We start from the raw sequence: 23,236 nt of genomic DNA, 5'->3' as shown, positions 1-23,236 counted from the left end.
ATGGTGCACTCTTTCTTGCCACTATGGTGCACCATGGTGATGAAGTGCATTTCAGCATTCGGCTTCCCTACTTCATGGGGGGAGGGGGTCTCGCTACGGTCTTGTTCACTGTGCTAACTAGTGAACTTTTCTTTGCTTTGAGTTTTCAGCAAGTTGAAGGGCCGTAAAAATGTTTTCTGTCGTCACATTTTTCCCTTAATTTACAGATGGCTTCATGAGACTCAGAATGATGTACTCTCCAATTGGTTGCTTTTCTCTATGCGTGCCATCTCTGCCCAGTCATGGTAAAGCGTTACATATAGACTTTGGCGTTACATCGACAGCCAACCAGAATTTAAGACCACATTTGTCTGGTTTGTTGGAGATGAATTCAGTGAACCTAAATCTTCTTTTGCTTCGTAATAGTAACTTGTCAATGGTTACATTTCTCCGGGGCGATAACAACGAATACTGTTTTCAATCAACTTTTCCTAAATTTCGGATACAAGAGCGAATTTGTTGGCTGCCAAGCGTTCAGTTCGGATTGATTTTTAATCGAAACGGAGATAAAAGTAATTCACTACCAGATGATGCTCTCACGCTCTTCATTAGGATTGGTCACCAAGAATATTGGGGTACCATATAGTGATCTGGATGGTCACGTAATGCCTTGCTCTCATATTACTTCTAAATGATCTTTCAATACTTTCATTCTTGGTGGCGATAACCTATAGGCCGTGTCATTAACAGGGATCTAATCGATTAGCTCGGCGCTATATTCATCCAAACTCGTCATCCCCTACTCCTCAGTCAACGCATCAGGAAACTCTGCCCATACCCGTAGGAATTTCTCCCTGACTCATTTGTTCCTCAAATGCATTTAAACTCAAAATCCCTCTACCACTTCCTCCCAAATAAGATTTAGCCTTCTTTCCGGCCATGGTCCCCATCGACAATGCTTACAAAAGTAGAATTATTCCACAGGCCTAAACTTAAAATTGTTACCCTGATCAATCAGGAATTAAACCACTTTGGCAACACTATCTGACATGCCACAAAGAATTGGTAGTCAAAAGTCGAAACCGTGCTCCACAGGTCGATTAACGCACATACTGGTTCTTCATTAACTGCACACACGCACGGTGAGTTTGGCATCTCATTAGCCTTCATCGCTCTGATTAACCTACCCTTCCTTGCAGTACACAATCATTCCTTTCGTGGCCCTACGTACCATACTTCCAACATGTAACCTTTGATGATGCTATCTCACTATGTTTTGGAGACTACGAGCTTCTTTATTGTGTCTCCTACAGTATTTTTGCTGTTCCTGTTTTCCTTACAGCTGTCTGTTGCTCACTGCCACTCCTTTCACGTCATGTCCATTCTAGTGTGGGCATCTATTTATTACGTAGCCCATATTTGTTTTATTACTTAGTATAGCTGATAAGAAGTTCTGGGAATCTGGCAAAATATAGCTCCCTGTCCTCTTTCAGGATTTAACTCACCTAATATATGACTTACGACCAGTTCTTTAGTGTATGACATATCAAATTCTACCACTGTTATGTCAGTTAACTCGCTCCACATATTTTATTAGCGGCTTGCTAGCATCCTGATAAACCAACTATTGCGTGGCTCTAGACGGCATTTATTCACAGATCCTATCCCAGAATTACCTCCGTGTGTTATTTCCCAAATGACTAGCAGTACTTTCTCAAGTAAGCTACCCTTCACTGTTACAGCAGTTACTCTTTATGCTTCTAAACCACTCATCTGCATCGTTCGTGATCTTATCTGGAATCCAACCACAAAGTTAAAAAATTCACCTATACAGTCAACCGAATCTAATGACAACTTAGAACATTCATGTAACACATCTTGCGGTGGGTTTGGCAACTTAACGAATAAGGTTTCAAAAACTGTTTGCCCAATTATTGTAGCATGATCTGTCTGATGTACTTCCAAAATGGTTTTCCTCATATTACCACTCCTATCCTGCAACAGTTCTTGAACCGTATTACCATCAAAGAAGACATGCTGCATCTGATCTCTGTTCACACCTGCAAAATCATTCATTCTATGAAGGTATTGTTGAAATGGGCCTGGAGTCTGTGCACTTGGTTAGGACTGCGAGTAGCCTGGCTCTGGACGATTTCGAACATTTCCTCATATTCAGTAGCAATATTCTCGGCAGCCAAACTCACTTCATTGGGATCGCTAGTCCTTTGTGTGGGCATGTGACTGTTTTGTTGCACTTGTTCCACCAATATATGAATGTTTTCTTTTAGCTCTATCTTCCATCGCTTCAGTTTGTACTCCATCACACTTCTTCTCAAATAGGTCGGATCCTTCACTTCACACATTCTGAAAAAGTCAAGCTGAGTAAACAGAAAAGACGACCTGTATCTTAGTTCCTCCTCACTCAATCACGCTCAGGTACCACAATCGTTATTACAGTTTACTGGGCCACAATGTGAAGTGGACAAAGCGATTGACTGAGTAAGGACAACATTAACAATTTTAGCACATTCTACTCCTTCCACAGTGACTGCAGAAGTCCCCCGCAAGTCGTAAACTTTTAGAATTCTTTGCGTGCCTCCTGCTTATAAGATGAAGGAGAAAACCATATCACCATCTATTTCAGAAATACTGTTATCGATTTCAGACCCTGATTCTTCTATCAGACCCAGAAATTCTTCATTAGTCCAACTGGCCCCTAACCTCCATTTTAGGACAAACATTTTCAATCAAGATAACTATGGAAGCACACAGAAACAACGAATGTGCGAGCATAGATAACTCGAGTAATGTGTTTTTGAAGTCAAAAAATGGTTTAAATGGCTCTGAGCACTATGGGACTTAACATGTGAGGTCATTAGTCCCCTAGAACTTAGAACTACTTAAACGTAACTAACCTAAGAACATCACACACATCCATGCCGAGGCAGGGTTCGAACCTGCGACCGTAGCGGTCGCGTGGTTCCAGACAGTAGCGCCTAGAACCGCTCGGCCACTCCGGCCGGTTTTTGAAGTCACGTAGCACTTTCGGAAGTCGGAACACCAAGCTAGGTTCTCTTCAAAGTACTGTAATAGCGAACAAGTGACATGAGTGTCCCTGCTCGGAAATTATGTATTTTGAAATAATAGTGAGAAATGGAAAATCACAACGATTCGGGTGGCGTCAGGAATGCGTCAACGTTTATTAAGATCAAAATACACAGGACGTTGGTCACTGATCACCATATAAAACAATTCTCATTACAATTTTCCAGCAGAGGGCAGTCTCTGTTTTTCGTTTAATCCTTTCGCTACGGTGAACTTAACGCTGAAGTCGGTGGACTGCCGCAGCAGCTCCGCCTCGCGTCCACACTACTGGCCATTAAAATTGCCACACCACGAAGATGACGTGCTACAGACGCGAAATTTGACCGAATGGAAGAAGATGCAGTAATATGCAAATGATTAGCTTTTCAGAGCATTCACACAAGGTTGGCGCCGGTGGCGACAGCTACAACATGCTGCCATGAGGAAAGTTTCCAACCGATTTGTCATACACAAACAGCAGTTGACCGGCGTTGCCTGGTGAAACGTTGTTGTGTAAGGAGGAGAAATGCGTACCATCAAGTTTCCGACTTTGATAAAGGACGGATTGTAGCCTACCGCGATTGCGGTTTATCGTATCGCGATATTGCTGCTCGCGTTGGTCGAGATCCAATGATTATTCTGTTTTCAGCATCATGATGGTCGCATCCGCGTTTGGCGACATCGCGGTGAACGCACATTGGATGCGTGTATTCGTCATCGCCATACTAGGGTATCATCCGGCGTGATGGTATGGTGTGCCATTGGTTACCAGCTCTCGGTACCCTCATGTTCGCATTGACGGCACTTTGAACAGTGGACGTTACATTTCAGATGAGTTACGACCCCTGGCTCTACGCTTCATTCGATCCCTGCGAAACCCTACATTTCAACAGGATAGTGCACGACCGCATGTTTCAGGTCCTGTACGGGCTTTTCTGGACACAGAAAATGTTCGGCAGTTGCCCTGTCCGGCACATTCTCCAAATGTCTCACCAACTGAAAACGTCTGGTCAATAGTGGCCGAGCAACTGGCTCGTCGCAATTCACCATTGACTACTCTTGATGAACTGTGGTATCGTGTTGAAGCTGAATGGGCACCTGTACCTGTACACGCCATCCAAGCTCTGTTTGACTCAATGCCCAGGCGTATCAAGACTGTTATTACGGCCAGAGGTGGTTGTTCTGCGTACTGATTTCTCAGGATCTATGCACCCAAATTGCATGAAAATGTAATCACATGTCAGTTCTAGTATAATATGTATGTCCAATGGATACCCGTATATATTCTGCATTTCTTCTTGGGGTAGCAATTTTAATGGCCAGTAGTGTATTTCTCCGCTTCACCACGCTCGACTTGTGTGCAAGTTTGACCAACGCACCATGCTCAACTGCTCATTTTCCACCTTGTTTCTAATCCGAAGTTATATGTTGTTAACCTTAGTTAGTTTCTACTAGAAGTGATATGACAGAAAATCGATATACCGTGGAGGATGCCCTTTCTCTCATACTGGGTGGTGACTCTCAAGATGAAAGCGAATCAGTGCTCGAATCTGACGATGAACATGATACATCCTTGTAGCTGCTTCTACATCAGGTATACGTGCTACTGCAGCTGTTCCATTGACATCCCCGGACTTGGATTTCTGCACGGACACAGACAATGTCAAAAACACGTGTGATTTGTATGAATATTTCCCCGAAGAAATATACAGAATGTGAGAGCAGGACAGAGCGGCGCGGGAAGTGCGCCGTGCAGCGGCCACGGCCTGGCGGGACTGGCGCTCTGCCACAGAGCACGACGCGTCAGCCACGGCTCCGACGTCAAAGGCTTAAATCTCTTTGTTTTAAAATATCAGTCATAAAGCACTTCTAAACGAAATTAATTTCTTAAGAAAAATATTTAAAACAATATCCCAGCCATACCAATGATAGTTCACAGATTTACATCGAAAATTCTTCCTTTTATGCATTGTGCCAGCTTTATTAATATTACTTTGTCTTCTGTAGTTTCAGTTGATTAATGAACTATCTCTTTCCACATTGCCTCAGGAGGCACAAACAATCATAAGAAAAAACCAAAGGCCCGGCCGTGGTGGCCGTGCGGTTTCAGGCGCTACAGTTTGGAACAGCGTGACCGCTACGGTCGCAGGTTCGAATCCTGCCTCGGGTATTGATGCGTGTGATGTCGTTAGGTTGGTTAGGTTTAAGTAGTTCTAAGTTCAAGGGGACTGATGACCTCAGATGTTAAGTACCATAGTGCTCAGAGCCATTTGAACCATTCTTTGAAAACCAAAGGCAAAATCTTTGTGATTACGAATACCAGAATTAACAAGTCCTAGCGAATAGACAGGAAATTTGCTCAGAGTTAGTAGAAGAATCAACAGCAACTAGCTGATATCAATGCTCATAGAACTTGAATTCGAAACAAAACATAGCTTCCCTTTTAGTACGTTTACTCGTGTCCTGGCCGTTCCTTCAAACCATAATGTATCTGCCGGTATGATGCGTCCGCCTACCACAGACCACAAAAATACACTACTGGCCATTAAAATTGCTACATCAAGAAGAAATGTAGATGATAAACAGATGTTCATTGGACACATTTACACTCCTGGAAATTGAAATAAGAACACCGTGAATTCATTGTCCCAGAAGGGGAAACTTTATTGACACATTCCTGGGGTCAGATACATCACATGATCACACTGACAGAACCACAGGCACATAGACACAGGCAACAGAGCATGCACAATGTCGGCACTAGTACAGTGTATATCCCCCTTTCGCAGTAATGCAGGCTGCTATTCTCCCATGGAGACGATCGTAGAGATGCTGGATGTAGTCCTGTGGGACGACTTGCCATGCCATTTACACCTGGCGCCTCAGTTGGACCAGCTTTCGTGCTGGACGTGCAGACCGCGTGAGACGACGCTTCATCCAGTCCCAAACATACTCAATGGGGGACAGATCCGTAGATCTTGCTGGCCAGGATAGTTGACTTACACCTTCTAGAGCACGTTGGGTGGCACGGGATACATGCGGACGTGCATTGTCCTGTTGGAACAGCAAGTTCCCTTGCCTGTCTAGGAATGGTAGAACGATGGGTTCGATGACGGTTTGGATGTACCGTGCACTATTCAGTGTCCCCTCGACGATCACCAGAGGTGTACGGCCAGTGTAGGAGATCGCTCCCCACACCATGATGCCGGGTGTTGGCCCTGTGTGCCTCGGTCGTATGCAGTCCTGATTGTGGCGCTCACCTGCACGGCGCCAAACACGCATACGACCATCATTGGCACAAAGGCAGAAGCGACTCTCATCGCTGAAGACGACACGTCTCCATTCGTCCCTCCATTCACGCCTGTCGCGACACCACTGGAGGCGGGCTGCACGATGTTGGGGCGTGAGCGGAAGACGGCCTAACGGTGTGCGGGACCGTAGCCCAGCTTCATGGAGACGGTTGCGAATGGTCCTCGCCGATACCCCAGGAGCAACAGTGTCCCTAATTTGCTGGGAAGTGGCGGTGCGGTCGCCTACGGCACTGCGTAGGATCGTACGGTCTTGGCGTGCATCCGTGCGTCGCTGCGGTCCGGCCCCAGGTCGACGGGCACGTGCACCTTCCGCCGACCACTGGCGACAACATCGATGTACTGTGGAGACCTCACGCCCCACGTGTTGAGCAATTCGGCGGTACGTCCACCCGGCCTCCCGCATGCCCACTATATGCCCTCGCTCAAAGTCCGTCAGCTGCACATACGGTTCACGTCCACGCTGTCACGGCATGCTACCAGTGTTAAAGACTGCGATGGAGCTCCGTATGCCACGGCAAACTGGCTGACATTGACGGCGGCGTTGCACAAATGCTGCGCAGCTAGCGCCATTCGACGGCCAACACCGCGGTTCCTGGTATGTCCGCTGTGCCGTGCGTGAGATCATTGCTTGTACAGCCCTCCCGCAGTGTCCGGACAAGTATGGTGGGTCTGACACACCAGTGTCAATGTGTTCTTTTTTTCATTTCCAGGAGTGTATTATACTAGAACTGACGTGTGATTACATTTTCACGCAATTTGGATGCACAGATCGTGAGAAATCAGTACACAGAACAACCACATCTGGCCGTAATAACGGCCTTGATACGCCTGGTCATTGAGTCAAGCAAAGCTTGGATGGCGTGTACAGTTACAGCTGCCCATGCAGCTTCAACACGATACCACAATTCATGAAGAGTAGTGACTGGCGTATTGTGACGAGCCAGTTGCTCGGCCACCATTGACCAGACGTTTTCAGTTGGTGAGAGATCTGAAGAATATGCTGGCCAGGGCAGCAGTCGAACATTTTCTGTATCCAGAAAGTGCCGTACAGGACCTGCAACATGCGGTCGTGCATTATCCTGCTGGAATGTAGGGTTTCGCAGGGATCGAATGGAGGGTAGAGCCACGGGTCGTAACACATCTGAAATGTAAGTCCACTGTTCAAAGTACCGTCAATGAGAACAAGAGGTGACCAAGACGTGTAACCAATGACACCCCATACCATCACGCCGGGTGAGACGCCAGTATGACGATGACGAATACACGCTGCCAAACACGGATGCGACCATCATGATGATGTAAACAGAACCTGGATTAATCCGCAAAAAGTGACGTTTTGCTATTCGTTCCCCCAGGTTGGTTGGTGAGTACACCGTCGCAGGCACTCGTGTCTGTGATATAGCGTCAAGGGTAACCGCAGCCATGTACTCCGAGCTGATAGTCCATGCTGCTGCAAACGTCGTCGAACTGTTCGTGCAGATGGTAGTGGTCTTTCAAACGTCCCCATCTGTTCACTCAGGGATCGAGACTTGGCTGCACGATCCCTTACAGCCATGCGGATGAGATGCCCGTCATCTCGACTGCTAGTGATACAAGGCCGTTGGGATCCAGCACGGCGTTCTGTATTACCCTCCTGAACCCACCGATTCCATATTCTGCTAACAGGCATTAGATCTCGACCAACGCGAGCAGCAATGTCGCGATACGATAAACCGCAATCGCGACAGGCTACAACCCGACCTTTATCAAAGTCGGAAACGAGATGGTACGCATTTCTCCTCCTTACACGAGGCATCACAACAACGTTTCACCAAGCAATGCCGGTCAGCTGCTGTTTGTGTATGAGAAATCGGTTGGAACCTTTCCTCGTTCCTGCACGTAGTAGGTGTCACCACTGGCGCCAACCTTGTGTGAATGCTCTGAAAAGCTAATCATCTGCATATCACAGCATCCTCTTCCTGTCGGTTAAATTTCGCGTCTGTAGCATGTCATGTTCGTGGTGTAGCAATTCTAATGGCCAGTAGTGTACAATAAAATACCAGCTCTTGCATCTGAAACAGATCAGTATGAGACTGAGAGTATAATGGCCTCTAAAAGCCACATTGTTCAGGTATAATTCAGTTCCAGACACTTGACGCGATCGGCACGGCAAGCAACGTTATCAATGAACAACGTGATACAAGCGAGCGTCAACTAGTTCTGTACATATTAACATCCCAAAACATGTACTTAAGCAGCCGCCGAGTGTTAAAGTAAGATGCTGCACAATCAACTACAATGTTCAGCAGTATGATATCACAGAATTAGCAAGACAGAAGCATAAGAACAATAAGAAAGACAGTTGCTAGGGATAGGAGAAAGTGGATGGAAGAATGGACAAAGATAGTGGAGGAAGACTGCAGAGTAAATAAGAAAGTGCTACATGGAACCGTCAAAAGTTATAGGACAGGTGTGAGGTAGGATGCAACAACGACACAAATGGAAACGAGATTACTGACAAAGAGACACTGAAGATAGTGCGGAAGGGGTATTTTGAGCATTTGCTAAATCTAAACGGAATTGGAAATGAAGATAATAGACCAAAGGGTCCGCAGCTCGTTGTCGTGCGGTAGAGTTCTCGCTTCCCGCGCCCGGGTTCCCGGGTTCGATTCCCGGCGAGGTCAGGGATTTTCTCTGCCTCGTGATGACTGGGTGTTGTGTGATGTCCTTAGGTTAGTTAGGTTTAAGTAGTTCTAAGTTCTAGGGGACTGATGACCATAGATGTTAAGTCCCATAGTGCTCAGAGCCATGTGAACCATTTTTAGACCAAAGGAGGTAGACGTTAACTCTGAAGGGGGTAGGCGGGAAGGACCCGATATGGAAAGAAATGGTACTATCACTGGACGAGATGAAAGGAGGAAAGGCACCAGGTATGGACAAAATAAGTGTCGAAATGGATAATGCAGCTGGGGAGGTTGGAGAAAGTTGGTTGTATGATGTTATGAGGGTGACGTGGAATGATAAAAAGACTCCAGAAGATTGGAAAAGATAGTTGAAAGGATTTTAGGAACTACAGTGGTCACACTGATACCGCACTGTGTAAAGGTATATGACAAGATCCTGAAGATCAGAATCCGAAGAAGGGTAAAGAACAAATTTAGAGAGTAACAGCATGGATTCAGAGCCGAGGGATCAACTGTTGACCTCATATTTGCAGTGAGGCAGCTCCAGGAACACCACTATTGATTTCGGTTAGAAACTGCGGTGACCTTTCTCGATATATAAAACGCGTTTGATTGCGTCTGCAGAGGAAAGGTCCGGGAAGCACTAGAAAAGAAGGAAAGGGAAAAGAGATAACAAGCAGAGTGTAAGAGATGTAAAGTGGAAGTCTGAGTGATGTGAAAGACAGCAATGAAAGACAGACTAGTTCCAGCAAGTAAGTGGTGTGAAACACGGCAGTGCATAGTCATCCCTTCCCTTCATTGTGGTAACTGCATGAAGTAATGAGGTACATGTATGAGGTAATGACTAAGCTGTCAGAAAAAACTGGAGAACACAAGATGAGAGGAATGGTGTTCAGGGATGACTTGATGGTCTGGGGAAGCACGAAGGAGGAGGAGATTCGGGAACAGCTGGATGCTTGTGAAGTAACTGTGAGACAATATTGAATGAAATTTAATGTAAATAAATGTGAGATCCTTGTTACAAATAGAAAAAAAAATGGTTGAAGAAGGACTGGTGATGAACAACTGAAGAAGGTGGAAAGTGGTAAGTACTTGGGAAGTGGGGCAGAGGAAAACGGAAGAAATGAGAAAATGATTAGTGAACGTGGCGCAGAGGCAGAAGCAGTTCTGCCAAGTTTTAGGAGTCTGGTTTGGAATACAGATTTCCCACGAAACAGCAAATAAGTAATATATAGAAGCGACAGCATCCTGCCCCAGACCTATGCATTTGAGACATAGGTAATGAAGAAAACACATGGAGGCTGATTACAGGGTTGTGAAATGAAGTTTCGCAAAAGTAGGATAGGAGTAACAAGGAGAGATAGGACAAGGAATGAAAGGGTAAGGAAAACAGTAAAAGAGGATCCCTTACAGAGCAGGATAGAAAGATCAAGGCCAAGATGCTATGTGAACTTACAGAGAATAGAAAACAGGAGGATTCACAAGAAGATACATCAAATGGAGATGTGAAAGAAAGAGAAAAGAGAAAGACCATGGGATAAATGGCTGAAAGGTATGGAGGAGTTTGCTGAAAAAAGAGGTAGGGACTGAAGATGGTGGGAAAACAGGACTAGATGGCGAGATTTACGTTTCAAACGGACCCAGTCTGGGGCTGGAAACTGTTCAAGACGATAATGATGATGATGATGAAGAGGAGGATACCTGCCCCATTAGGACACGTTATTCATCAACGTCTACCTCTAGTCACCGTGGCTCTTTCATAGTTCATGCGAGAAGCTAACCGCACTCCTTGGCGTAGTCTCCACCAGACAAATAGCAGCGCTCTAGCGTGGTACCTCGCTTTCGACAACATGTGCACGGTTCCTCCTGTTTCCTTGCGTCACACTCTCTGTCATATACTACCGCTGGCCTCCTCCTGTTTTCCAAAGAACTCCCATTTCCAGATAAACCACTTCCTCCACAGAGGAGTTTTACGTAATATGGATAGGGAAGTACCACCAACCTAGTTCGGCTAATGCCACCCTAGGGCATCGTGCTTTATTGGGCACTCATGTTAGATTTTTCAGTATTTACATGACTCTCTCGTGTGTGTCAAACAAATCAGCGGCCAGTCCTGTTCGGTATAGCTCCTACAAACCGAGCGAAAGTGTAAGATTGATCACATTGGTGTCTCATGCAGTCTCGTGTCTAATCTGTCATTGGGTACTAAGTTTCTCCATTTTGGGAAATGCACAATTTTTCGTTTGTGTATACCTAAAGCAAATTGTCAAATTTTCGACCGCTTTGAAATCTTCTGACTGAATAATTGTACAGCTTTTCGCACATGGTGTTTCATTATACATTAAAGTGACAAAAGTCATTGGGTATCTCTTGATACCATCTCGGACCTCCGTTTGCCCGGCGTAGTGGGGCAGTTCGACGTGGCTTGGACTCAGCAAGTTGTTGGAAGCCCCTAGCAAAACTATTGAGCCATTCTGCCTCTATAGCTGTCCGTAATTGCGAAAATGTAGCCGGTGCAGAATTTTGTGCTCGAACTGAGATCTGGATCATGTCCCACAAATGGTAGGCGGGATTCATGTCCAGTGATCTGGGTGGCCAAACCATTCGCTCGAATCGTCCAGATTGTCCTTCAAATCAGCCATTAGCAGTTGTGTCATCCTTAAAAATTCCATAATTGTTCTGGAACATGAGTCCACGAACAGCAGCAAATATTCTCCAAGAAGCATCGCATAACCATTTCCAGTCAATGATCGGTTCACTTGGACCAGAATACCAAATCGATTCCATATAAATGCAGTCCACACCTTCATGGAGCCACCAACGGCTTGCAAAGTGCCTTGTTGATAACTTGGGTCCATGGCTTTGAGGGGTCTTCGCCACGTTCGAATCTACCATCACTTCTTGGCAACTGAAAATGGGATTCATCTGACCTAGTCACGGCTATTCATTCGTCTAGGCTCCAACTGATATGGTTACGAGCCCTGAAAAGGTACTGGATGTGATGTCGTGCTGTTAGCAATGGCACGTCCGTCGGTTGTCTGCTGCCATAACTCATTAACACCAAATTTCACCGCGCACTGTCCTAACGGATACGTTTGCCGCACATCGCACATTTATTTCTGCGTTTATTTCAAGCAGTGTTGCTTGTCTGTTAGCACTGATAACTTCACGCAACCGCTGTTGCTCCCAGTCGTTACGTGAAGGCAATCGGTCTCTGCGTTGTCGGTGGTGAGAGGTAATGACTGAAATTTAGTATTCTCGACACACGTTTGACTCTATGGGTTTCGGAAGACTGATTTCGATAATTATTTCCGAAATTTAATGTCCCATGCGTCTAGCTCCAACTACTATTCCGTCTTCAAAGTCTGTTAATTTATGTCCTGCGACCATATTCATATCGGAAGCCATTTCACATGAATCGCCTCGGCACAAATTACAGTTCCTTTTTATGGCCTGTGTACACGATAATAACGGCAGACTGTGCACATCGCAGCCCAATGACTTTTGTCACATCCGTGTAAATAAAGGTAGCTTCAGCAAAATATCTGCAGCTGAGACGTGGGTGGTGGTGGTGGTTAGTGTTTAACGTCCCGTCAACAACGAGGTCATGAGAGACGGCTACGGTCGCAGGTTCGAATCCTGCCTCGGGCATGGATGTGTGTGATGTCCTTAGGTTAGTTAGGTTTAAGTAGTTCTAAGTTCTAGGGGACTAATGACCACAGCAGTTGAGTCCCATAGTGCTCAGAGCCATTTGAACCATTTCATGAGAGACGGAGCGCAAGCTCGGGTTAGGGAAGGATTGGGAGGGAAATCGGCCGTGCCCTTTAAAAGGAACCATCCCGGCATTTGCATGAAACGATTTAGGGAAATCACGGAAACCCTAAATCAAGATGGCTGGAGACGGGATTGAACCGACGTCCTCCCGAATGCGAGTCCAGTGTGAGACGTGGGACTTAGGGAAAGCAGGAAAGATGTGGACGGGATCTAATCAGTTACCTTTGGTTGCACAGAAAACACATACAATTTATTTAAAAAAAACACAAAACTCTCAACAATCATTTTAAAAGGTTTTACTACACTGGCAGCTGAAAGCCTTAGTAAAAGAATTGCAAAATATTGTCAGCTGAAGGCCACAAGCAATGTGACACACAATCAACGGGCGAAGGCCTGATTAAGAAGACTCAAGATTATTCGTCGGCTGAAGGCCAGATGCAGTTTCAAAAATACACAACGGCTGAAAGCCTGAATTACCAATAAGGTGGACAATTACACGTTAAAAATACCAAAAACCTTTTTACCAATCTTAATAACTCTAACAAGTTTTAGTGACCGCTGAAGGCCTTATCAAGTTATAAATGAAACTATTTGTCAGCTGAAAGCCACAAGCAATATTACAAACAATTAACGGCCTAAGGACAGCAACAATTTCAGAATACACAACGACACAAGGGCTGAATTATAAATGGGGAAGGCAGTTACACATTAACAAATGCTCAGATATTTTCTTCTTAACAATCAAAATGGTAACAAGCTATAGTAACGACTAAAGGCCTTATTAAGAAAAAAAATTGCAAATAATTCCTTGGCTGAAGGCCACAAACAATGTTACACACAATCAACAGCTGAGGGCCTGATTGAGAATGTTGAAAATTATTCGTGGGGTGAAGACCACAAGCAATTCCAGAATACACAAGGGCTGAAGGCTCGATTTACAGATAATGTGGACAACTACACCTTAAAAATAATAAAACCCTTTATAATGATCTTAATAACTTGTAACAAGCTATAGTGACGGCTGAAGGCCTCAGTATAATGTAACTGAAAATTATTTGTCGGCTGAAGGCCACAGGCCTGATTGAAAATTATTGGGGCTGAAAGCCACAAGCTATTTTCAGAATACAAAAGGGCTGAAGGCCAGAATCACAAGTAAGGAAGGCAGTTGCATGTTAAAATACTAAAGGCTTTTTAAAGAATCTTAACGAACTTAACAGGCTATAGTGATGGCTGAAGGCCTTATTAAGAGAAAATTGAAAATAATTTGTCAGCTGAAGGCCACACGCAGTGTTACAAACAATTAATGGCTGAAGGCCAGAATTACAAGTGGGGAAGGCAATAACACGTTAAAACATTAGGGTAAATTTTAAACAATTATGACAACTTGCCAATCTAAGATGGAGAGATCCACAGACATTGCTCCATGGATCAACCTGAGGAAGGGGACTACAGCAGTGTAAGTCGTGAGACAGGCAGCCAAGAGTTGTACTCACGTAACAGGATGGTAACTCACACTAAGGACAGTTTAAACGCGACCGACCGACTAACCAATCTACCTAACATCATATGACCTGTACAACGATGGAATATTTTTAGGCAAGGGCAAAGAGACGGACAGCACCACGTCTTCAGAAACACACCCAAGGCTGAAGGAAACACTAGAACCAAGGTAGACCTCCCAAAAACACATGCACAGCACAGTTCAACAGGCTGACGAACTACACGCCATGTCGAACAGGATAAACACGACGAGGGAAGGGCAGGTAACTGAGGCGTTAGCGGCCATAAGGCAGAAAATAACGCATGTTGCACTTTTTTAATAAGAATCATACTAAATCCAAACTAACATCAAGGAGTAGACTGCGGCTAATAGCTTCCACCAACCTGACAGACTCCACTTGTTGCGGTTGGTCTCGCTGACCCTGAGAGCAGCAACATGCAAACAACTGCGAGATCTCAAACAATGGAGGTTCCAGTACTGGATAAGTTTCACCCAACTTCAGACCTCCTGGGTTCAGTCGTCGGCTACAGCCCCTCAGCCTGACAGCGCCAGCACGCTGCCAGCTTTCCCGGCCTGGCGCCGCGCTGTGGACCTCCTCGCTGCTCCATCCGAAGCCGAACTGCCTGACGCACGCAACGACCTGGAAATACTAGCCGTGGCACCAAAGATGGAACCACAGTACTGGATATCGATAGCCGCTGCTGCTGCCACTCGGGGACATTCAATACTAGCAACTCAGTGGCGCCAGTAACACATGAAGGAATCGCCACTACCGCTATTTAAGTTATGAACGGCAAGAATGCGAGCCGCACATAGCTGTAGTACTTATCACCAAAAATTCCACAATATTGATCCGAAGGCCACTAACTGTAACCTCAAAAAACAAATGGCTGGAAGCCTGAATTAGAAGTCAGAAGAACAGTTCCAAACAGCAACATATCAACAAATACTTTGCTTTAAAAACAAATTTGCTTTATAAACAAGTGTTCGTAAGAGGGCTGAAAGTCGTATTATAAAAGAAGTGAAGTTATTACTCAGCTGAAGGCCACACCAACAATAATTAGGAAATTACAAATAGCCTTAAAACAACATCACAATCTAAAGAATCAGGCCACATGGTTCTCAGCAAGGGTTCCAAGGGTCGACCTGGGGAGTTAACTCAAACATAAGGTAAGGTGAGACAGGCAGCCAAGAGTTATACTCACGTAACAGGGTGGCAACTCAACTAGGGACAGCTTAAACGCCGACCGACCGACTAATCAAACCTCCTAACGTCCGATCACCGTACAACAATGGAATACTTTTAGGCAAGGGCAAAGAGACAGACAGCACTGCGTCTTCAGAAAACACCCAAGGCTGAAGGAAACACTAGAACCAAGACAGACCTCTCACAAAATATGCACAGTACTATACAAGAGCTTGTCGAGCTACACGCTGTGTCGGATAGCATCAACATGCCGAGGAAAGGTACTCTCTCTTTCTTCTCAGCTGTCACTGGTCCTGTAGACTACGCGCTGCATCAACCATCTGCTTCCACCGCCTTCTATCTCTCGCAGCCTCTATCCACCCTGTAGAATTTCCTAATGCTGCGATGTCTTTCTCTATGTCATTTTCCCACCTTGTATGGGGTTGCCCAATGGTCTTCTTGCCTGGAGAGTTCCTTCAAATGCTTTCTTGGTGATTCTGTTGTTTTCCATTCTAGTCACATGTCCAGCCCATTGCAGCGCCTACTTTTTAATTTCTTCATGATAGTGGATTTCATCATTAACTGATAAATTTCATTGTTCTTTCCAATTCTCCATACACCATTCTCCAACACAGTTTCCCAGATTTTTCTCATTACTCAGAGAAAAGGTACACTGCCAGAAAAGTACGCTAACCTGCAAGGCAGGCAACTTGTGCATTAGCAGCCACAAGGCAAAAAATACCGCTGGTTGCACTTCACTAATAAGAATAATACTAAATTCAATGATGAATGAAGAATAGAGAAAGACGGCTGCAATATTTCACCGCTTCGAAACACTTCACTCGTTGCCGCCATTCTCAGCGGCCTTGGGAGCAACAACCAGGCGGCCAAAGGCGAGATTTCAGAATAGTTGGGGTTGCATAAGCAGTTAAGTCTTCACTCAACTTAAACGTCCAGGGTTCGGTGTGCAACGAAGCCGTCGCTCTCGCAGCTAGCCCTCCTCGATCCTGCAGTGACAGCACCTTGCCAGTGGCCCTGGCTTGCCGTCGCGCTGCACAGACCTGCTCGCTGCTGCGCCCCAACCAAACTGATGTCTGTTCCCAACTCTCCACTAAATCCAGTTCGCAGACAGCATTAAAATGACTGATCATTCAAAACAAAAAGATACGCGTGGATCCGCGAAAACAATGCCACCAACAACTCACAATACTAAAACCAGTCATTGTGAAACAACACGGACGAATTATAAGTCGGCTCCAATATAGAGAAGCCACAAGCAGTCGGAAGACCAAATGCACGTCGTCTGCTGCGATGATCGACCTAACGACCAACCAACGGTCGTCCCCACGCAAGTCACGCATGGGAATGATCCCAGTATAAATCGTGGACTGACAACTTATGCCATGAGGTCACTTCGACGGGCGGACACACACACCCCAGTGAAAGTTGCACTACTCGAATATCACGGTCCATTCAACTAAAACTCCCTGAATGTGGTCCTTGACGTGTTCGTGCACTCTCGCGACCACATCCTTCCTGCAGACAGTGCATGTGTGTCGCCAACGGTCGGGGGCGAGTGCTGGCTGTCCGGACCTCACTGCTGCTCAACTCTCGACTGAACAGCGAGAAGGTCCACTGCACGAGGGCAGGCTGGGACCGCTGGCGGTGTGAAGGCACTGTCGGATCGACGGGGCTGTAGCTGACGACCAAACCCAGGACGATTGAAGTTGGGTGAACCATTTTCACTACTGAAACCTCCACTGTTTGAGAGCTCGCTGTTGTTTGCTTGATGTTGCTCCCAGGGTCGGTGACACCAACTGCAACAAGTGGAGTCTGTCAGGTTGGTGGAAGCTATTAGCCGCATTCTGCTCTTTGATGTTAGTTTGGATTTAGTATTATTCTTATTAGTGAAGTGCAACCAGCAGTATTTTCTGCCTTATGGCCACTAACGCCCCAGTTACCTGCCCTGTAGGTTATCGTACTTTTCCGGCAGTGTACCTTTCCTCGTCGTGTTGATCCTGTCCGACATGGCGTGTAGTTCGACAGCCTCTTGAATTCTACTGTGCATATGTTTTTGGGAGGTCTACCTTATTTCTGGTGTTTCCTTCGGCCTTGGTTGTGTTTCTGAAGACGTGGTGCTGTCCTTCTCTTCGCCCTTGCCTAAAAATATTCCATCGTTGTACCGGTGATCGGACGTTACTCGGATTGTTTAGTCGGTCAGTCGGCGCTGAAGCTACCCCTAGTGTGCATTGCCATCCTGTTACGTGAATACAGCTCTTGGCTGCCTGTCTCACTGCTTACACAGCTGTAGTCACCTGCCTCAGGTCGATCCCGGGAGTACTGTCTGTAAAGCACTCCGTCTTATGTGGACAAGTTGTTATAATTATTTAAAATTTACCCTAATGCTTAACACTTTCAACACTGCCCTATTTACACCCGGCACTTGGCTGTGAACTGGCGTGTTTAATGGATGCTTGAAATTAGATTGCAAAGAACAGAAAAATGATAGGAATGTGGTTCTTGCATCATTTAAAAGGAAAAAGTAAGAGCTTCACATGAATGTGAGTTTCTGTTGTAATATAAAATACAAATGGGTGTTATAATTAAAAAAAGAAAACACAAAAATATCGTGGATAAAAAATTTTTACATGATCTCTCTCTTGCGTAATGCCATTTTTATAGTATCTAAATTTAAAACAAAACATCACTGGACTGTCTAGCTGCAGGTACCTGTAAACTTTAGTATTTTGATCGTTCAGATGTAGTTAGCCTTTGTGTGAAAATTCTGGAAACACTGTGGGACGAAAAGGCCAACGCCACAGTTCTTGCACCACCATCTACTTTGCTTCCTGATGCGCTTACCCGTCTCTTTCTTCCCCCTGTCTGAACATACTTTGCAATACCTAGTAGTATTCACCTTCTTTGCAGTGGGCGGGACCTTCTCGGGAAAGTGCCTTGCAAATGTCCTCTATTTGTGAGGATGAAGCGGCTTGTTGCTGAAAAATATTTCCGCCCTTCTCAGCCAATTTCTTCTCCACTCTGTGAATAAAGTCTACTAGTACTACATTCTTCCTAGTGTTCTGTTTATATAAAATAAAACTGTTGACAGTTGACACGATAAGCAAGTGGAAAAACAGCTTTTTCCACCACTTCAAAGTTTTTCGGGCAAACGGACGATAGCTGGAGAACTGATCTGCCCTGTCAACCCCAGCTTTATTCTTATTGTAATCAATAATAACGTCTGGCCTTACAATTTCTGCTATTCCACCTTTGGCCCTAACTTGAATACTAGTGCTGGTAGACTTATGATTTGTGGAAAGAGAAAAAACATGTCATTGTGACTTCCACTTCACTGCCAAGAGATGGTGTTTCCTTTGAAAAACTATTTTTTTTAGTTTTAGTGTTCTGAATATTCGTCGCAAAACTTTCCTGTTTTTCATTACAGTTCCCACTCCAAGAGCTTTATTTTCCCACAACATGTGCAAAAGAAATGGACTGGTGCAGTACCTATCCATATAAATGCAATGTCCTTTGCCAAAGTACTATGAACACAATCTTTTTACAAGGTCCTGGATACTATCGTTAACACTGCCAGCAGAACCTGTATATACATTACAGTTTAGCATATAACCAGTTGATGAATCGCAGAGATCATACAATTTTATTCCATATTCATTGGGTTTGTTTTTCATGTATACTCTGAAGCTTGTTCTACCACGAAAGGGACACATTGCCTGGACGAAAACTAATTTTGCTTTTTTTCGCAAAAAAATCAAACAAAAGCCTCACTTTGTGAAGTGGGTCGTGCTTTTCTTCGCCTCTACTAATGAACATAGCATTGTCATTCAAGTGTAATATCGACAATGTAGCGCAAAATCGATCGCGACTCAACAATTTATTCGCAAATCCTGTCTGCGGAAACGGGTCTGTTGACCAATAATCACAGATTTTCGGCAATTTGACGCCGCACATATGCAAAATAATACTGAGAGACCAGTAAATCTCTTGCAATTTTACTGCAGATCACTTATGCCAAACAGAGTTTATTTTCAGGCTACCTTTGCGTTTCATTGTCGTAATAACTTTACCAGCGTACAGATTCGTTTCACTTTTGATGAGCTAAATATGGTCGTCATCAAAGAAATAACAAAAGTATCGAAGCTCCTCAGTGGCATCTGAAAAAGACGATGCTACACCGACGACTTCCTGGAAATCCGGCAGTGCTGGCCTATCGTCTAGTTCTTGCTCTTTGTGCTCAGTGAGGCTCACATGACCAGGTACCACAGATGGTGACTGATGGTCTGTACCATTGTCGTCATAGAAAAAAAATAATGCTAAGATTGGTACTAAAAGGTACTAAATGCAAGTGAAGTAATGAACATTACTCACAATACAAAATGCGGTAATGAAGTCTTCACTTTATGAACAATAGAGACATATACATACCTGAACCATCACTTGTACTTTCGTCTGCAGAGTACGAATCCTCTTTGTCAGAATCGTCAATTTCAGATCCTGCATCTCCTTAAAGAATATCTAATATCTCTGTCTCCGTCAACTCGCTGCGCTATATTTTCACGATCATAAACACCTGTGAACGAACTGCAGGTAACTTCGTCTTTGCAGTGCTCACAACCGCTCCCAGAATGAGATAGCCGATAAGTGCTTGCCTCTTGGGGAAGAAGAATGAAATACTTCCACATTAGTTGACGAAACTGCTTCGGAGATCCGCTAAAAGCGCTTACGGAGCCGAATAAAGGCTCGCCCGTACGATATACGGGCGCCGTCACCAACGTCAGGGCGGCCGCGCCCGTATGGCGTAAGGGGACCATGCTCTAAGTGTTAACATGCTATTGGCTTCCCTACTTGTAATTCCGGTCTTCAGCCGTTAATTCTTTGTAACACTGCTTGTGGCCATCAGCCGACATTATTATTTTTCAATTTTCTCTTAATAAGGCCTGCAGCCGTCACTATAGCCTGTTACAGTTCCTTAAGATTGTTTAAAAAAGGTTTTAGTATTTTAACATGGAATTAACTTCCTTTCTTGTGATTCAGGCCTTCAGCTCTCATGTATTCTGAAATTGCTTGTGGCCTTCAGCCCACGAATAATTTTCAACTTTCTTATTCAGGCCTTCAGCTGTTGATTGTGTGTAACATTGTCGGTGGCCTTCAGTACATCTTCACACTTGTGACATTTTACAGCAGCAGTCATTCATATCTTGAAACTGTGTATACATGCAAATTAAACATATGAAACAGGTGATCTCTGGTGTAGGTGAACTCTGATGTTCTCACTTTAGGCTTGTTATGATGCAAAGAGGAGTGAAGCTTTAATCTGTGGCTAAACATATCGAGACTTAAAATTAATAAAATATAGCTAAATTATTGTGGAAATAAAACAAGATGCGCTGGCAGCTGGTGACACAACAGAAACATTACACATAATGATTTCAGTTTCCTTAGTTATCAGTTAGCAAATATATCCAGGCACATATCATTAACTCTTATCTACAACCTACTACAAGTTCTTATCCACAACTCCAAACAACATAGATATACCCTCTAAGACGAGGAGTAGCGCTCCTGGGGAAAATAGACTTTGATGTACCCATCGGCTCAGTGATGCAAATGAGTTTAGTGGCTTTTAATCTATAGAGGAGAATACCTTGTAATGAAAATAATTTGACACCCAATTTAGATCGTTACAAGTGATAAGTGTAGTGTTTATTGCGCTTAACAATAAAAGAAATTCACCACAAATCCCATCAAAATCTGTCTCTTTGACTGTTTTCTACATATTTGTGAGACATTACCTATTGTAACAATTTGCTTGCAAGATAAACTGGCTCATGAGACTACTTATTTTACAGGATATCAAGGATTTCCTGGATGGTGCAAAAGATGGTGCAATTTACTTCAGCCTCGGCAGCAACGTGAGAAGCACTGCGCTGCCAGAGCATAAGAGGCGAGCGTTCCTCGAAGCTTTCGCGCAGCTGCCTCAGCGCGTGCTCTGGAAGTGGGAGGTGGACAGCCTGCCTGGACAGCCGGAGAACGTCATGATAGCAAAGTGGCTGCCCCAGCAGGACGTGTTGGGTAAGCTTCTGTACAGTACACCAGTCTTTACAAGTAAAGCTTCGTCAGTGTCGTAACTTTTACGTCTACTGCCACTTTTTCAGCACATCCAAACATTAAACTGTTCATTACCCAGGGAGGACTCCAGAGCATGAATGAAGCAAGTTACTTCGCAGTGCCTTTGATTGGCATTCCTTTCATTGGAGATCAGCCCCACAATGTGGCTAAGATGGAGCAGGCCGGTATAGGCTACCGCTTGCAGTTCAAAGACGTCACTACCGATACGGTTTTGAGTGCCATTCATACAGTACTTGGAAACGGTAGGTAAGTTTATACGTTTCCATTTTGTAGAGAAAGTAACAAACTAACACATAATTCTACTCCTCATATTTCTCGAATTGAGCTCTCACTCACCTCCAGAGATTCCTATATCGACAAAATATTTGGTCTTTACCTCATTTCGCTCCTTTAGTCAAGCGACGACATATTCTGAACGTATTTGCACATGATATACCTTTGTTTTAGACGTAAAATAGATAATTTCTGTGGATGAATGTAGTTGCGTAGGCTTCTACAACCAGAGTCAGTTGACATAAAAGTTTTCTAATTATTGTACCGCACCATAATGTGCACTACTGGCCATTAAAATTGCTACACCAAGAAGAAATGCAGATGGTAAACGAGTATTCATTGGACAAATATATTATACTAGAACTGACATGTGATTACATTTTCACGCAATTTGGGTGCATAGATCCTGAGAAATCAGTACCCATAACAAACACTTCTGGCCGTAATTACGGCCTTGATATGAATGGGCATTGAGTGAAACAGAGCTTGGATGGCGTGTACAGGTACAGCTGCCCATGCAGCTTCAACAATATCCCACAGTTCATCAAGAGTAGTGACTGGAGTATTGTGACGAGCCAGTTGCTCGGCCACCATTGACCAGACGTTTTCAATTGGTGAGAGATCTGGAGAATGTGCTGACCAGGGCAGCAGTGGAACATTTTCTGTATCCGGAAAGGCCCGTACAGGACCTGCAACATGCGGACGTGCATTATCCTGCTGAAATGTAGGGTTTCGCAGGGATCGAATGAAGGGTAGATCCACGGGTCGTAACACATCTGAAATGTAACGTCCACTGTTCAAAGTGCCGTCAATGCGAACAAGAGGTGACCGAGACGTGTAACCAATGGCACCCATACCATGACGCCGGGTGATACGCCAGTATGACGATGACGAATACACGCTTCCAATGTACGTTCACCACGATGTCGCCAAACACGGATGCCACCATCATGATTCTGTTAACAGAACCTGGATTCATCTGAAAAAAAAATGACGTTTTACCACTCGTGCACCCAGGTACGTCGTTGAGTACCCCATCGCAGGCGCTCCTGTCTGTGATGCAGCTTCAAGGGTAACCGCAGCCATGGTCTCCCAGCTGATAGTCCATGCTGCTGCAAACATCGTCGAACTGTTCGTGCAGATGGTTGTTGTCTTGCAAACGTCCCCTTCTGTTGACTCAGGGATCGAGACGTGGCTGCACGATCCGTTACAGCCATACAGATAAGATGCCTGTCATCTCGACTGCTAGTGGTACGAGGCCATTGGAATTCAGCACGGCATCCCGTATTACCCTCCTGAACCCACCGATTCCATA

The 23,236-nt window shown here is 44.8% G+C and overlaps 1 protein-coding gene across 1 annotated transcript in view; it reads left to right on the top strand.

Annotated features, from left to right (window-relative positions):
- The window catches only part of LOC126354633 (UDP-glycosyltransferase UGT5-like), a 72,287-nt gene that overhangs the window by 47,342 nt on the left and 1,709 nt on the right, over positions 1 to 23,236 (top strand). Inside the window, exons 5-6 of the mRNA XM_050004402.1 lie at positions 21,369 to 21,591; positions 21,675 to 21,894. Of these exons, the coding sequence (XP_049860359.1) occupies positions 21,369 to 21,591; positions 21,675 to 21,894 (443 nt within the window). The remainder of the gene's footprint in view (positions 1 to 21,368; positions 21,592 to 21,674; positions 21,895 to 23,236) is intronic.

Source organism: Schistocerca gregaria, chromosome 3, assembly GCF_023897955.1.
Source record: "Schistocerca gregaria isolate iqSchGreg1 chromosome 3, iqSchGreg1.2, whole genome shotgun sequence".
Taxonomy (NCBI): Eukaryota; Metazoa; Arthropoda; class Insecta; order Orthoptera; family Acrididae; genus Schistocerca; species Schistocerca gregaria.
The sequence above is the reverse complement of the archived record's forward strand: the minus strand, read 5'-3'. Positions and strand labels throughout refer to the sequence as shown.